The 15,564-nt window shown below is 45.5% G+C and overlaps 1 protein-coding gene across 1 annotated transcript; it reads left to right on the top strand.

The window, feature by feature from the left end:
• Positions 1-5,380: 5,380 nt before the first annotated feature.
• On the top strand, positions 5,381-11,182 carry LOC104524515 (E3 ubiquitin/ISG15 ligase TRIM25; the record flags this gene model as incomplete). Its single annotated transcript, XM_029084843.1, has 6 exons — positions 5,381-6,001; positions 7,954-8,049; positions 8,985-9,218; positions 10,328-10,353; positions 10,551-10,687; positions 11,152-11,182. Coding segments are annotated over exons 1-6 (1,145 nt in total), but the record flags the coding sequence as incomplete, so codon positions are not given.
• Positions 11,183-15,564: the final 4,382 nt, after the last annotated feature.

Below are 15,564 nucleotides of genomic sequence, written 5' to 3'. Positions count from 1 at the left end.
GCTACCAAAACCTTGCCACGCAAACCAAATAGACCCACCGATCCATAAAAGGACCAAAGGCAACGTGTCTATAGAAAATACCAGTGCAGAATAAGGAAATATATGCATAGTGGAGTCTTCAGCAAGCACTGTGCAAGAAACACTACCTTTTCATCTTTTTCTGATGAAGTGCCAGATGTTGGGGAAAGCCACTTATGTCTCTTGGCCTTTCTGCTGTCAGTGTGACATCTTGGTTTGTTGTCATATAGAGAGGCACTAAGTTAGTAGTTACTTGTCTCAGCCCAGAAAAGACCAGGCTTTTTTCTGAGTGAGAGATAGTGTGAAAAATGTAAGATTCGGTCTCTAACAGCTTTGAAAGTGATTTCTTAATAGACTGAGGAGAGCCTGAGGAGGAGTCGGCTGGAGAACCTCTTTGAAGAGATGTGTCTGCAGCTAAATAACAAAAAAGGAGGGCTCCTGAAAGTTCTTGGTCACAATGAGGAGCGACAGCTTTCTCAGATTCAGACGCAGATACAAAAACTCAAAGAGGGGAAGGATGCAGCCAGCCATGACATACAGGAGCTGGAGGCTCTGAGAAGTCAGAAAGACCTACTTCTTTTCACCAAGGTACCTAACAACATCTCCCTTCCCAGAGATACTCAGCTCTTGGGCTGGCCTTTGCCTGCACTGTGCTAATTCTACTTTCAAAATGTGTTTTACAGGCTTTTGCAGCAATTCAAGCCAGGTAAGCTCTTCCTGAGGTGGTCAACTGTTGCATTTCACATTGTTTCAGGTGGGTGGTGGTCCAGCAGCATGGGGCTGTTAGCCCAGCCTGTGTGTGCTGCTGGCCCACAGCTCCCTGGGCTCACCCCAGCTGCCCCTTGGGCACGCTGATTGCACAGCCTGAACCTGCCTTCATCAGAGACCCGGAGAAGCCCCAAAATATTAACAGAGGTCACGTGTGACTCTTCATATACAGCATGGCTTCTTCTTCTCTACCCTCCGTGCTTGTCCTCGAGACCCATTCTGGGGCATTTTCTGAATATTTAGGTCCTGGGTGGGCATGCAAAGGACAGATGAGTTTAGATATCCTGAGTTGTCCCCCAGTTTGCATTGCATCCTGTTTGTAAGGAGCAAATGTGGCAAGAGCTGGAGCATGCAGTGAAGTCACGAGTCTATAAAGTTCATGGCTTTTCTCCTGAGCTGTTCTCCCAGTGCCTGCCCAGTGCTGTTCTTCCACCATGCGTGCACACAGGCTCCCCCAGCCCGGCCTTTCCCCAGCCCTGCATTTCAGGTGCAGTAGTTGCCCCTTGGCTGTGATAATGCAGCACTTCTCATTTATTGTCCCAGCATCCCAGCAGCTGCCCCTGCTGCCTCGTTAGCCTTGTCTGCGGGGACTTGAGGACGGTAACCGCAGACATGATGCTAGGGTCTGTCCTGGCAAAAGCTGGGGCTGAGGTGGCTGAGACAAGGTCTTCTGGGGCCAGGTACTGTCCACAGAGTGAACTTCATCATAACAATGTTGAAGCGATTTGGGGTTCTGGGAAAAGACTGGTCAGAGGAGGGGTCCCCGGTAAAGCTGCAGAGGGAGAGGAGGACAGAAGCTCCTTTCTGTATCTCCCATTGGGAGTGTGGAGTGGGAGAGGTAGTTCTTGGCTCAGGGATGGGCTCGGTGATCGTTTTTTGATGACTTGCTGCTCTTCTGATGTCTTTCTGCATTTCTTAGGAAACACAAGCCAGTTCTTAGTGAAGCTGGTGTAGAACTACCTGCACCGCCCGTTATTTTGAATGAATTAACAACAAACACTATTCTAAGGCTTTTCCAGCAATTCCTCTCAGACATGCTGTACTTTTTTAAAGTACCACCTGGTAAGTGACCATTTTACTATGTGACAAGCAAGATGGAGAAGCTAACAAAACATATTTAAGAAAGGACTGTAATAAGACACCAGGTACCCCAAGTACCTCTAGAAGAGCTGATTACTAACATTGTATTTGATTATTTTCACATAAAATACATAAAAGGGTGCTAGTTTTGGGCTTCAGCACTTTGGAACAACCCTTGAATACACCCTGTTAAAATGGGCTCTGGGTAAAGAGGTGTGGATGTCCCAGGAGTTTTCTGGGAGGATTAAGAGAAGAGAATAGCAACGCCTCTTCTGTCTGTAGTATCACTTTGATTCAAAGCAGGGGGAAAGTTGAGAACTCATCACAGCAGGAGGAGGTAGAGTTTGTTTTACAGCATAAATAATCGACTCTTTCTATGTAAATAATTCTACTCTCTTGTAAGATCTGCCTACAGTCCTGGTGCTGTGCACAGTGGGATGCTTGTCCAACTGAACTGAAAAAAATCAGGGTTCCCTTGTTACTGCTCTCTTGATGGTGCTCGAGCCCTTGCTGACAGTGAGCCAGGGGTCAAGGCCAAGAGACAGCTGGGGTGGGAAGGCTCCGTCCAGACCGTGTGTGACCATGTGCAACATGTACACCTAATTGTCTGCAATCCGTGCAGCCATGGGTACACCAAGGAGCACACTGTGCTCACAGCCACTCCTGAGGTCAGTCATTACCATCCCTGTAAGCATAGTCCAGACCTATGCTGGCTAGAATGCCTCTGATCTAGGTTCTTGTAATTATCTATGCCATCTGAGCAATTTTGGTTAGTTGCCCCAGTCACTGCTTCTGTTTCAATTTCCTGAAGGAGTAAGTTCCAGAGCAGAAAATGCCATAATATTGAAATGCATTACCTACAAGAGAAGGCCTGAATAAAAACATTCTGCAAATTCCCGAGTGTAGAATTAACTTATTGTGACTGGCCATGCTAGGAAGTTTTGAGAGTTCTAGAAAATAACTTCAAATGGTCCTAAGCAAATGAGCATTTATAAAATGGCTGTGCTGCTGTTCACACATTTCTTGTACATGGAAGTTAATCTGGGAAGTTTTTAAAAATGAAGCTCTGCAGGACAGTGATGGAAAAGTAAAGTCTAAGAGTTGCTGTAGTTGGAAACAAAGAGTAAAAAGACACTTTAAAATTGTGGAAGAACAGCATTTATTGAAATGTGATAGCAACCTCCTTTAGAATTACATAGGAGCAGAAGAGGTGCAGAAGGTGTTTCAGTTAACCCATGCTTTTAATGACTTAGGTGGGTTGGACTTGAATTGGATGATTTGGATTGTGAAATCCAGCTTTCAGCAATGGGGATGTATGCAAATGTGCACAATTATCTCTTAATCATAATGTGTTGGATTTTTTTTCTTCTATAGTTCATGAACATCTGACTTCTTCAGTGCAACAACAACGTGGATTTTCTTTCAATAGCAAGTTGATCGTTCCACCCGCACGCACTTCTTTACAATTTGGGGCACTAACGTCCACCCCACATTCCACCCCACATTCCACCCCACATGTGCAGAGCGACCAGAGTTTCTCAGAGGGTTGTCACTTCTGGGAGGTGGACACCAGCAATTCGACATGGTGGAAGCTCGGAATCATTCATCCCGACTTTGAGTGCTACCTGCAAATGTCTCGTAAACACCTCCATGTATACCTAGGTCAAAAAATGATCAAAGCAAAGGAGTCTTGTACAGCCCTCAAAGTGGTCAGGGTAGAGCTAGATTGCAGAAGAAGTACACTGTCATTTTATAATGTGCCTGTCGAGGGTGGAGGTCCTGCTGGGAGCCTCAGGCTTATAGACACAGTGAGCATCCCTTCGCACTATCCCGTCCATGCTACCTTCAGTGTGTCTGACGGCTCTTTGAAGCTCCTGTAGTGATGTGGGGACAAGGCACTGGTTTGTATTTCCAGGCCTAGGTATCGAGAATGCCTGTTGTGTAGAGGCTGTGCTAAACTAGCATATTAGAAATTGGGTTTTGGGCTGCTGTGACGGCCTGTCTGCCTCTGTGTGAGGACAGGGCCTCTGTGGAGGGTATCCTAGCACAGTGCTGCTTACTGCAAGAGCTCCTAGCTCCTTTGTTCTGTTAATCACAATGGAAATACTGTTAAGTTGCACTTTTTTGCTCGACTGTATCAAATGTTGTGTTGGCTGTGTGTTATTAAAGTAATTTAGTTTGCAAACCTCAATGGCAATTTAATTTATAAAAAAGGTGACGGCACAACATTAACTGCTACAGAACTAAGCAGCAGCAATGCTGATCTTTGCTCTGATGCATCAGCTTTTACCTCTGTCCTCCTCCGCCCGTCCTGCACAACATAAGCCATTGGTTGCAGGAGCAAAGCTGGCCTGGGAGGCAAGTAGAGACTAAGCGATAAGACACACCTTGTTTCCCTTGCTCTCTGCTGCTGGCCTCCCCTGTTAGCTCTCTGACACATCACTTACCTACTTCTTGCCTCAATTCTACTTAACTCCTCACCTATGCAAAAATCTCACAGCAAAGGGAGTAATGAAGAGGAAAACACCTGTGCCATATGGGGGGGCCTGGATTAGTTTGTTCTTAGGACTGTCCAAACACCTTGGAGAGGAAGAGATGATATTCCTGCCTACTGCCGGTGGTTCTGCTGCCTTCAGACAGAGTGAGGGTATTTGCATGAAGAAGTCTAGGCAGGAGCTATCTACCTTAGCAGGGACAGTGAAGGACTTTGAAGGACATGACAGTTTTGCATATGCTAAAAGAAATCCTTGTTCAGTCTTAAAAGAAAGTGGCTGTGTTTTGTCTTTTGCATTTTATATGCCAAAATTATGTGGAAAACTATGCAGGTAGAGTCAGGTCCCCTAACTGCACCTGCAGCAGTTGCTGCTGTGCCTGATCTCGGGTGGTACGGGTGCAAAGCGAGGTAAGCAAGGCTTATGACATGGCACAGGGTAGTCCTATCCTTGAGTGCCTTTCTGGGAGCCTTTACCAGCCCCGATTTCCCTGTCAGCTGGCTGCAGGTAGGAGGCTCGTCTCAGCAAGCCCCAGTAAAACTTTCCCCTGGGTTCTCCCTATTTTACTTTTAGGTGAGCATCTGTAACTGTTGTAGAGAAGAACCAGATAAGGCAGAGGGAATTCCTGGCTTACTCCAGCCAGGCTCATACTCTTCTCATCCAGGGTTTATCTTTAATTTGCTGCCCCTGGTGTGGGATGAAGGATTTTTCTGGGAGGGCAGAGGGCTGTAGAACTGTCCGCCTTGTGCCCTCCCAGCACCCCTGGCTCCCACCAGCCCGCTGGGGCTCACACACAGTGCCATGCTGCCTGAGATCCAGGGCAAACATCTGAAAGGGGCTGCCACGGTTTACAGGAACTGTTTGTGGGTGGAGCCTGGGACGGGGAGTCGATCTCCGCCGGCCTGTCACAGGGGAAGAGGAAGAACTTAGAGCCTCCGGGCTGGGTGTCTAATTGGGGCACAATGCCAAGAAGTCTTTAGTTTTGTTTCTCGCAGACAGGCTAACACGCCATATCTGCAGCCATGGCAAAAGCTAGGGAAGAATCTGGAGGGAGTGCCAGCCTGGAGGACGAACTCAGCTGTCCCATCTGCTTGTGTCTGTACAGGCACCCAGTGTCAGTGAGCTGCGGTCACAGCTTCTGCAAGGAGTGCATCCAGAAGGTGTTCAGTGCCCAGCAGCAATCCAAGGCCACTTACTCCTGCCCCATGTGCAAGATCCAGCTGGGGCCCATTCTGGAGCTGCAGAAGAATTTCCAGCTGTGCAGCATCGTGGAGGCATTTCTGGCCACGACTTCCAAAGGACAACAGGGCAAGGGTTCTGCAGAGGGGAAGAAGGAAGGCGTTCCTTGTGATTTCTGCCTGGATCAGTCCCAGCCAGCAGTGAAAACCTGCCTGATCTGCGATGCGTCTTTGTGCCAGGCCCATCTGAACAAACACAACACCAAGGCTTCCCAGCAGGTCCACGTCCTGGTGGAGGTGGGTGGAGGTGGTCTGGCGGCAGAGAGGAAGTGCCTGGAGCATGGCAGGCTGCTGGAGTGCTACTGCCAGAACGAGGGGCAGTACATCTGCATGCTCTGCTCCATCGCGGGATGCCACAAGGGCCACAGCATCATCACTCTGAAGGAGGCACATGACAAAAAGCTGGTAAGGGGCTCTCCTCTCCCCATGGCCTCTGCAGGGTTTGCTCCAACCTCTGGACCTGGAAGAGTGGGGAAGCTGCGGGAGGGTCGGTAAGGCTTCCACCGGGGAATGGGGATGGGGGGGTGAGGGCAGGCAGGCAGCAGCTCAGGGGATATCATGTCCACCTCAGCAGGGATGGGTGCATCAGGAAGGAATTTGCTTTTCATTTCCTCCTTTGTGTTGCCAAAAGCAGCTTGGCAGGCTAAGCAGAGGGAGGAGAGCAGAGAAGGGTGTCTGGGGCTGACCAGGACGAGGGTGGGTGAATCCCGCAGTGTGTGCTGGCGTGGACGTGCATGCGGGAGAGCAAGCGAGAGGCTGGCGCAGGGCCCCGCTGTCCCACGCCAAAGTGCATGTCCATCATGTGCAGCCCCAGGCAACTGCAAACTGCCACTCACCAGGGTATTCCTGGCTGGCATTAAGTGGAATCTGCAGGGATTAAGAAGTCTCTTCCTCCACAGAGCCTCAGGGACACCACCACTGCTGAACTTTGGGTTGGGAAACGGGTTTTCCCGCTGGACACCCTTCCCTCTGGCTTCCCCCTTCCTCTGCCTTAAATTTGGCCAAGCCAAAGTCCCACAGACATGTCCCTGCCTTTGTGGGGCCTCAATGTCCCTACCTTTGAGCCCAGCTGCTGTCCTTGAAATGTTCCAGGATCAGCTGAGACTGAAGGGATAAAATGCATTTGCTAAGCTCACTCACTGCCTTGTATTTGAAATTTCTGGGCTCAATTTAAAGCCTGAGCAAAACACCCTGCAGGAACCCAGTGCGTGGGCAGGCAATGCCTGGCTCGCTCTGGACCTCAGGACACATCACAGCCTCCTCGGGAATTAGCAGGACACCTCCTTTGCAGTTACACGTATTGCAAACTAACTTTCTCCCCCAGGTTACATACTAAAAATTCAGGGCTGCGAAACAGAAGTGGGCTGTGTAGGACAGTAGCCATTTCCTTCCTCCCTACAGCTGGTAAAGAAGCAACACTGCCCTGTCTATGGGGATGCCATCTCCATGGATAAGCTGAGATCTCAGCTGCATATTCCCCCTGGTTGTTTTTTTTAAACTCCCCAGGATAACCAGGGAAATCAGGAATGCAGCTCTTCAGGAGGAATTATAAAAGGGTTTTGGTGCAAGGAACCTCGATCAAATTTGATTATTTTACTTTTAATTTTTCAAAAATTAAAACTTGCCAGCTGTGACAACTATCTCATGGGAAACCTAAGCTTTCTGGCGTAATTTTTATTAAAGAAATGAAAATCTGGCAGCTGTGTCTGCTGTGGCTATTCATGGGTGCTTGAGGTGTGAAAACACTGCTGGAGGCAACCAGGAGCAACCAGAACCATTCAGAGACTGTCTAATCCCCAAAGAATGAGGTTTAATGTCCCCTCTGAAATATGTTACTGTGCAGTATAACAGCACTCAGTGATCATGGTATCCATTAAAATAAACAGCTGGGTAAGTACCGCTGTTTTGTTGATCTTCAGAAAAGATAGTTGCTTATTACCTTATCCTCAGATCCCACTGCTGCTGACAGATGTGAAAACTAAGGATTTTGATCGTGTTAGGCACATGTGAAGATTCTGTCAGGAACAGAGCTTTAACAGATAAAGTGAGATTTATTCATTTAAAGTGAAATTTACTTATTCAAAGGGAAGGATGTTTATTAACCTACCACATACAAACTTACACATATATAAAATTTACACATTGACTTGAAAGATTTCAAGATCATATCAGCTGTCCGTTATGACATCTTTATGAAGAGGCAAATGAACACAGGTTGTTTTAGGACTCACTGGTGAAAGCAGGCAGGTAGAAGGCACCTGTGCCATTTCACCAGCTCCTCAAACTGCCAGCCTGGCTTAAAGCTACCTATGCTGCTTCCCTGCTATGAAGTTCAATGCTGTCTTTCCTTCTGTTAGGGTGAACTCTCAAACATGGTGACATGGCTGCAGGAACGTAAAACTGCTTTAGCTACCGCCCTAGAAGAGCTTCAGGAAAACGAGAATCAGCTCAAGGTTGGTACCCAGATGTGGGGAGTGTGGGAACGTATCTTGGCATACCCTGAGAGGACTATGGGAACTGAAGGGATACATGTCTGGTGATATGAGAAGCACCTGCGTCAACAAGGTGTGAGAAAGGAACCTTGAAATGTATCCAAAAGATGTTCCCTGGCAAGCAAACAGGAGGGGATGCAGGCAAAGTCCATCAGCCACTCACTGTGCAGAAAAGGGGCGTGTGAGCAGCTCGTGCTGCCAGTGAACAGCCAATAACATGTTAACAGGTGTGGGTGATTTCATTAGTTTTGGGGTATAAATATAACTGTATTAGAACAAATAAATGGCTTCTTGCTTGATCATATTGATCGTGTGGCAGAGTCCATCGTTGAGTTCCCGCACCCAGATCATTGCTAATTCAGAGCATCTTTCCTCCACAATTTCCCAGAAATAAGTGATGGCAACTATACTGTTAGAAGCAGATGAATAGAGAGAGATATAGTCCAAAGTAGGGAAAACACAGGCGTAAGAAACTGGCAGAAGCCAAGCTTTCTCACAGCCTCCCAGTATAGCTCCACAGCAGGACTCAGCTGGGAGACTTCACCATTTATGCAGACCATGCTGCAGGACTAGCAGAACACAGATTGTACATATCTTTATGTATTTTTAAAGTTTTCTATCTGCTAAATGAAAGAAAAACAATGTGAGTCTACAAGTGGGATTTTCGATATGTACCGATACGGTTCTCACATTGATGGCTGAATTTTACGATTCTGTAACTAAATCAAGATTAATTTTCATAACCCTCTGTTCAATCAAATATTCTAAGCAATTACTTACTGTCCGCTTCCTTCTGAAGCTAGTGCACAGGATAGGTACAATCCTGATTAATAAATAGAGACACTAAGCTGAAGTGTTGAGTTCCTGAGCCAGTTCACCATTTTCTGTTCATTTAGACCAATAAGAAAACAGTGACTTTTCAGCTGCAAAAGCTGTTTGAAGAGCTGAAGACAGAGATTATTCAGAAAGAGAAGAAGTTGCTGTGTGACATTCAATCCAATGAGAAAAAACAACTGTCAGACATAACGAAAGTGAAGAAGGAAATGGAACAGAGGAGAGATGAGGCTGCACAGCATCTTCAGTCTTTGCAGAAGATGAGAGAGCAACCAGATATTTTCCTGTTTTCCAAAGTAAGCAGCAGTATTCTGCTTTTCTTTTCTTCATGAACACACCTATTTCTCAGCCAGCTGGCCTTTCTGGAAATCACACTAACAACTTTTTTACTTTTTTTTTTCTTTTTTTTTTAATTGTCAATCCTATTTGTAGGAATTTAAACTGGCTACAGACAGGTACGTTCCACCCAAAACCACTTGTTTTCTTCTTTGAAAAAATATGGTGTTGATAACTGGGATCAAACCCCACTGTCTGTGCCCCTCTGTCCAGGCATCCACGCTGCAAAGTTGCTCCCTATTCCAGGTGAGACAGAGGGCACCACATCCACACAGTTAATGAGGATGGAGAGAGATCTGCCTGCCTTTACAGTGGTCCCTTTAAGTTTCAGTTTCCTTGGCAGCTACGCAGTTGCTGGATTCTGATGAAAACCACTGTTTTTTATTACCAGAAAAACATTTTTGTCAGAGATGAAGCCCATAGGGTTCAGTTTACAGCGACACTCTCTTGAATGTGTATTGGTGACACTACTGCACATAAGTGCCAGTGAACAGCCTTTGGCTGCAGAGGTAACTGGCTCATTTCCCACTAATTTTTGCTTCTTCTTGTGGACAAGCTTAATAGCTAGACAGATGTATTATCCCTTCTCTTGCAAGTGATACATTTAATTTATAACTTATCACTTCCTAATTGACGCCTGGGTGTCAGCTGTAATTCAATGGTGCAAAACCACACCAACAGTAAGTTACAGATCCACAAGAGATTTTGCTGCAGCACTAAATTCCCCAGCCACATGAAGGGCTAGCTCAAACATCTAGCTGGACTGTAGGACGTCATCTCTGTAACTTGTACAAATTAAAGCTGAGTTTGAACTTGGATCATAAGGATAACTTTGAATCACCATGTTCCTAGGGGCTGTGCTGGCAGCAGCACAGTCCATTACTCACAACTGTGCTGCAAGTCAAAATCTAGCCTGTGGGATCAAAGTCATTTTCCAGAAGCCTGGACACGATTTAGTATGTTTGGCATTTTCTTTCTATCACAATGGCAGTCGTGCTAGAACAGTAAGAACCTGCCTGCAGCAGGTCAAAGCACTATTGCAAAACGCCTCCCCCTTTCTCATTTTCAGCATTTGAAAGTTCCCATCCACGTTTGGTAAGCATAAAGCCTTGCCAAAAAAACCCCAAGATATAACAATTGCAACTCACTTAACCTTATCAGAGAGCTGTTTACTTGATACTTCACATTGCCAAAGCAACCTGCTCTTTGTAGAGTCCTTCCTAATGAAGGAGTTTTGATAACTTTCTAAATCAAAATGGTTTTCCTTGGTGAAATGACTGGCTGTGCCCTAGGATTGCGAGTCAGAATTTTGGCACCAGCAGGATGGACGTGGTGGTAGTGCAGCTGGATCAGGACAGGATCAACCACTTCCAGCACCTGATGAAGGACGTCCTCAATCGCCTGGGCTGGCTGCTGCGAGACATGCAGAGTGAGTGGTCTGCCCCAGCCTGCTGGCCATGCTCTGCTGGCCCCGAGCAGAAAACAGCAAGCCACAGGGTTCAGTCAGCCAGGCTGGTGGCCACCAAACGCTGGATCCTTTATACGGGCCGTGTGCGTGGCCTTGAGGGGCTGATGAGGATTCAAATAGGATCTTGGGTGTGTTGGAGAGGGGAGGGTGAAATGGGCAGAAAGACTTTCTGTGGATAAGAAGGAAGTGATCTGCTCCTAACCAGCGTAAAGCCAGCTTCTCCTCTGTCTGATGGGGTTTCCTGCTCCCACCTACCTCCCAAGTCTTTGGGTGCTCAATCATACTTTTGAGAAACATCCTTTTCATTTGCCCACCCCCATCCCCACCTAGTTTATCCCCAACCATGAGATCCAGGGACACAGTACAAAGTCCTGAACTTGAACACATTGCCAGCTTTGTAAAACATTCTTCTCTGTCTTTCTTAGGTGAACTCGCCAACCAAATTAAGTGGAACAGGTAAATCCTTTACTTACAAAAGATTCCCTGCAAATTTCACCAACTGTTGTTCATTTAAGGACCATGTTTCCTGTGCTGCTCTGCTTCCGTCTCAAGGAGAGCCAAGCAGAGATTAGAAGGCTGTTCTTCATCTCAAAAGCGGGGGTCAGATCTATTCACGACTCTTATTTTATTATTAACAAGATGTGATTCATGTTTTACAAGGCACTAACATTCAACACTGTTTCTTTACAGTGGGGCTTCAGACACCTGTACCTTTTCAAACTGTAAGTATTCAAAAAATACTAGTTATTCCTCAGGACTCTGGCCTGGGGCTGAGAGTCTCACAGAGAAAATCTCTCACCTAAAAATGTGAACATCATCTTGTTGTATGCATCTCCTCTCCTTGTCAGAGGTGAGACCAGCAGGTGTGCAGCCTCAGAGCACAGTTCCCAAAATCTGCAGTGGGCAGAAATCTCTGGGAACTCACCAGAGAAATAATTTATCTTCAGCCTCAGGGGAGAGACTGGATCTGCTTCAGTACTTGGTAAAAGTCTGAGCCTGCTCCAAGGAAAGACCATGGAGGAGTTCCCACCAACTGAGCAGGAGCTGGAGCAAACCCAGTGCCGGAAAGGATTCCCAGACAAATCCAAATGCTGGAGGAGATACTAAATCTGTATTTCTCTCCAGATAGCACTAGCCCAATGCTTAAATAGATTTCTGCTGTGTACAGTGACACATCTTTTCTACAAGCTTTTTTGAAGAAAACTTATTTAGAAGTTATTTGAAAGATTTAAAAATGTTTTTTAATTGCTGTGACTAAAGTTCAGTTTGCAAACAAGTTTTTTTAAATTCATAGATTCAAAATAAAATCTTACTTTCTTCACCACTTTTAAAGTTTTGGAGGGGAAAAATACTATCTCCTGACAAGCATTTCTGAGGGACAGGTTAATGATATAATTTCACTTCAGAAGGATGTGTTTGAGAACAGCTGTTCAATGGTGGTGGGGGGCGGGGGTGAGGACAATGTAGTCTTGCCCTAAATGCAAACATATTTGTTTAACCAGACACATTTGGAAAAAAAATTAAAAATCACATTTTGTTTTTTCAGTACTTCATGAAGCTGATAATGGATGGATAGCACAAGAGGCATACAATGCAGGTAAGTGGTTAAATGGAGTTTTAATTACACAGGGCAGCTTAACAATATAGTTGCTTTCATTTAACATAATGGCAGCCTCATATCTAGCGGCATCTTTTAAAATAGTGTACATGGCCATTTATTTGTCTTGTGACATCAGTCTTCTACAGATATATTAATGTCTGTGTTCTATACAGAACCAGACAGTTACTCAAAACAGAGGAGGGAGAAAGTATTTTTTCTTAGGCAATGCAAAGCTGTACTTGGAAGCAACTTGTCAAATATGTTATTGGCATAGCAATAAAATATTACTTTGATATTACAGTAAGTGAAGCTTTTCCATCTTGTGTATTCCTACAGCACAAAACCAACCGAAACTGCGCTTAAGTGGCAGATCTGGACAAAATATATGGTCCATGTTTGCCCAGAAGTAAAGGAGAGATGAAAAAAGAAGTCACAAATGAGATGGAAAGAAAAAGTTAAATATTGTCAAAAACATCCTCTAATAATGGGGACCTGCCAAGCGTCTTGACCTCCCATGCAGACCTGCTATTAAAAGCAACTCTGTAGCATATGCAAACTTAGAAGAGAAGTGCTAAGAATTAACATGAACGTAAGAAAATATCCAACTGCTGCTGGCTTTCAAACTGTGGACTTTGTTTTCTCATGGTACTAATGATGCTCGTGTGCTGTTAATTGTAGTGAGTGTGTTGTTGTTATATGGTTGGATAACAAAATAAATGGCTCTAGATACAGATAAGCAAGCCTGGCTCATTTCATACCATCACCATGTTGAGACCAGCAAACAATTAATTAATTGTTTGTGGATGGCTGCAGTAGAAAGCTGTTCAGCACCATGCCACAGATTTGGATTGTCATGTTTAACATAAGTGATCTTTGTAGCAAAGAATTAATAGTCTCTGTATGAAACCAGCTTAGTCAGCCTCTGAGCCACACTTTAACACCTCTCCTACAGAGCGTGCAAAGAGCCGTGCAAAATACCACGGTCAGCGGTGTACAGAGGTGCTTTACTGGCCACATCTCCATGTGTACAGGTGTTCTCTGATCAAGCACCTGCTGTGCTTTCCAGATGTAGCTGCTACTGCACGTGTCAACTCCACAAAGAGGTTTCATAGACACTGCAAGGCATGTATAGGCTCACTCTTTGTTGCTGTAGGCTGCTCTGTGCCTACCTGTGGTTCAGATCCAGCACAGATGTTCACAACCTGGGTGTTTCTTCTCCAAATGATAAAAACACTCTACTGCAAACCAGGGTTACCAGCATAAACATTTTTAAGAAATAAAGGCTAAAGTTCTGTGTGCTTCTATATAAATTAGGATTCATGGCTACAACTCTATCCTGTCACTTGTGATAATCATCATATACCTAACTGCAAGGATTAAAAACAATAAATTCTGCAAAATCCATCTCAGATTTAGAGTAACAGCTCCCTTCATGGTTTAAATGGACTCACCAAGCTTTAATGGATCCACAGCCCTTGCTCTGCTGCACACATCAATTGTCAGCATAACAGAAAGTGCGTGGCCAAATTTTGGGAGCTCAGCAATAGCTCAAGGTGACTTTGCAAATATTCCCTGCTGCCTGAAGCCAGTGAGACACAAAGGACAGCTGCTCTCAACCACTCAAATGAGGCAAAAGAAATGAGGCTGTCCTTCGGTGCTTTCATTACCTGGGCTTCTTTCTGGCTGCCACGCAGTTATTGCTTTCACCCCAGGTAAAGGAGCCATGACCAGCCAGTGCAGTTCAGTGCTGCTGCTGCAGACAGCGAGTTACTGCACTGCTGCAAATCACTACAGCGAGTGAGAGATTTACTCAGGTATTTTGAGTAACTCCCTCCCCCCATCTCACAGCACATCCTACGTTGACTACACTTGGGAAACGTCAGCACCTCCATAGCCCCTTCTGAAATACCAGTTTAGCATTACCTCAGCGAAACCCGCGTTACAAAGGTGTATTCCTGTGCCTCCAGCCACAGGCTGCTGTGGGAGAACCAGAGCACCACTCTCCCCCTCACCCGCAGAGGGAAAGGGCAACTGGCAGCAGGATGCTTAGCAATCCTTGCCCTCACCAGTGTGTTTCTGGAGATGTAGCTACCCACCAGCATGTTTCTGGATATATGGCTACCCACCAGCATGTTTCTGGATATATGGCTACCCACCAGCATGTTTCTGGATATATTGCTGCAAGCAATTCTCCTTTTTTTCAACACCATTTCTGACAGTCTTGGAGAAGCCATGATGATGATTTCTTTCCCCAGAGAGGAAGAGGTAATGACTTCACCCTCCCTCCAATGCCAGCAATCAGCTCCCTGAATCTCTGAGCCCCTGGCAGAAATGTCTGTGACCTGTTTAGGGAAGGATCGTCCCAGAAACCTTCACCGCAGACAATCATCCAGGTCTCATGAATGGAGAAGTTACAGTCACAAGAGGCTTTCCAGAAGAGCTGGGAGCAGTTGAGAAGGGAGTCAGTCTGCAGCAGGCTGGGCAAAGGCCGTTCATGCTTTAAGGAAGAGCTCTGCAGCCCTCACCAGACAGTTGTAACGCTGCCTTTGAAGCATTGATCACAGATAATACAGCATCGAACTGAGACTAAAGTACTTAGCATAACTAAAACCCAAGACCAATGGAACTTATTGACCAAAACGAAGACAGTAACTGTCTGGATGGAACTTGCCTAGCATCTAATTTGGAGGAAAAAGTGCATGTAGCTCTTCACTGCTAGGCTCATCAGACTCGAATTTGGGGCTGATGTAAACACTTGCCAAAATGGAACAAAAGAAGGTGACTCTATTGTAGGCAAAATTAATGAGATCCAGGAGATAAGGACTTTATAATTGCTGCTATAGGGCAAAAGCAAAGGATTTCAATTCAAGTAATTGGAAAAAATACATTTTTTAAAACTGCTGCAGGCTCACAAAGCTTTTGGATGAAAATTAATATCTAGGAAAGTAGATTTTCTGAGTTAAGATACTAAGCTGATGGTGTGGTTTATTTCCCCCATACATTTGCCTGCTGTAGTATTAGCGAAGATAGACTCCTCTGAATTTGAGACTTCTTGTAATTTTAATATTGCATGCATTAGCCTTGAGGAAGCAGAGAGTGGTGAAAAACTAGATGAAAGCCATGTAAGAAAACATGCTAGAGTCCAGCAATTATTTAACTAAGCCTTCTAACCCACACAACACACTGAAAATCTTAACACCTAATTAGTTTTTGACTCTAGGAGACAATATTGGACCTG

This window comes from Antrostomus carolinensis, unplaced genomic scaffold, assembly GCF_000700745.2.
Source record: "Antrostomus carolinensis isolate BGI_N321 unplaced genomic scaffold, ASM70074v2 scaffold50064, whole genome shotgun sequence".
NCBI lineage: Eukaryota > Metazoa > Chordata > Aves > Caprimulgiformes > Caprimulgidae > Antrostomus > Antrostomus carolinensis.
The sequence above is the reverse complement of the archived record's forward strand: the minus strand, read 5'-3'. Positions and strand labels throughout refer to the sequence as shown.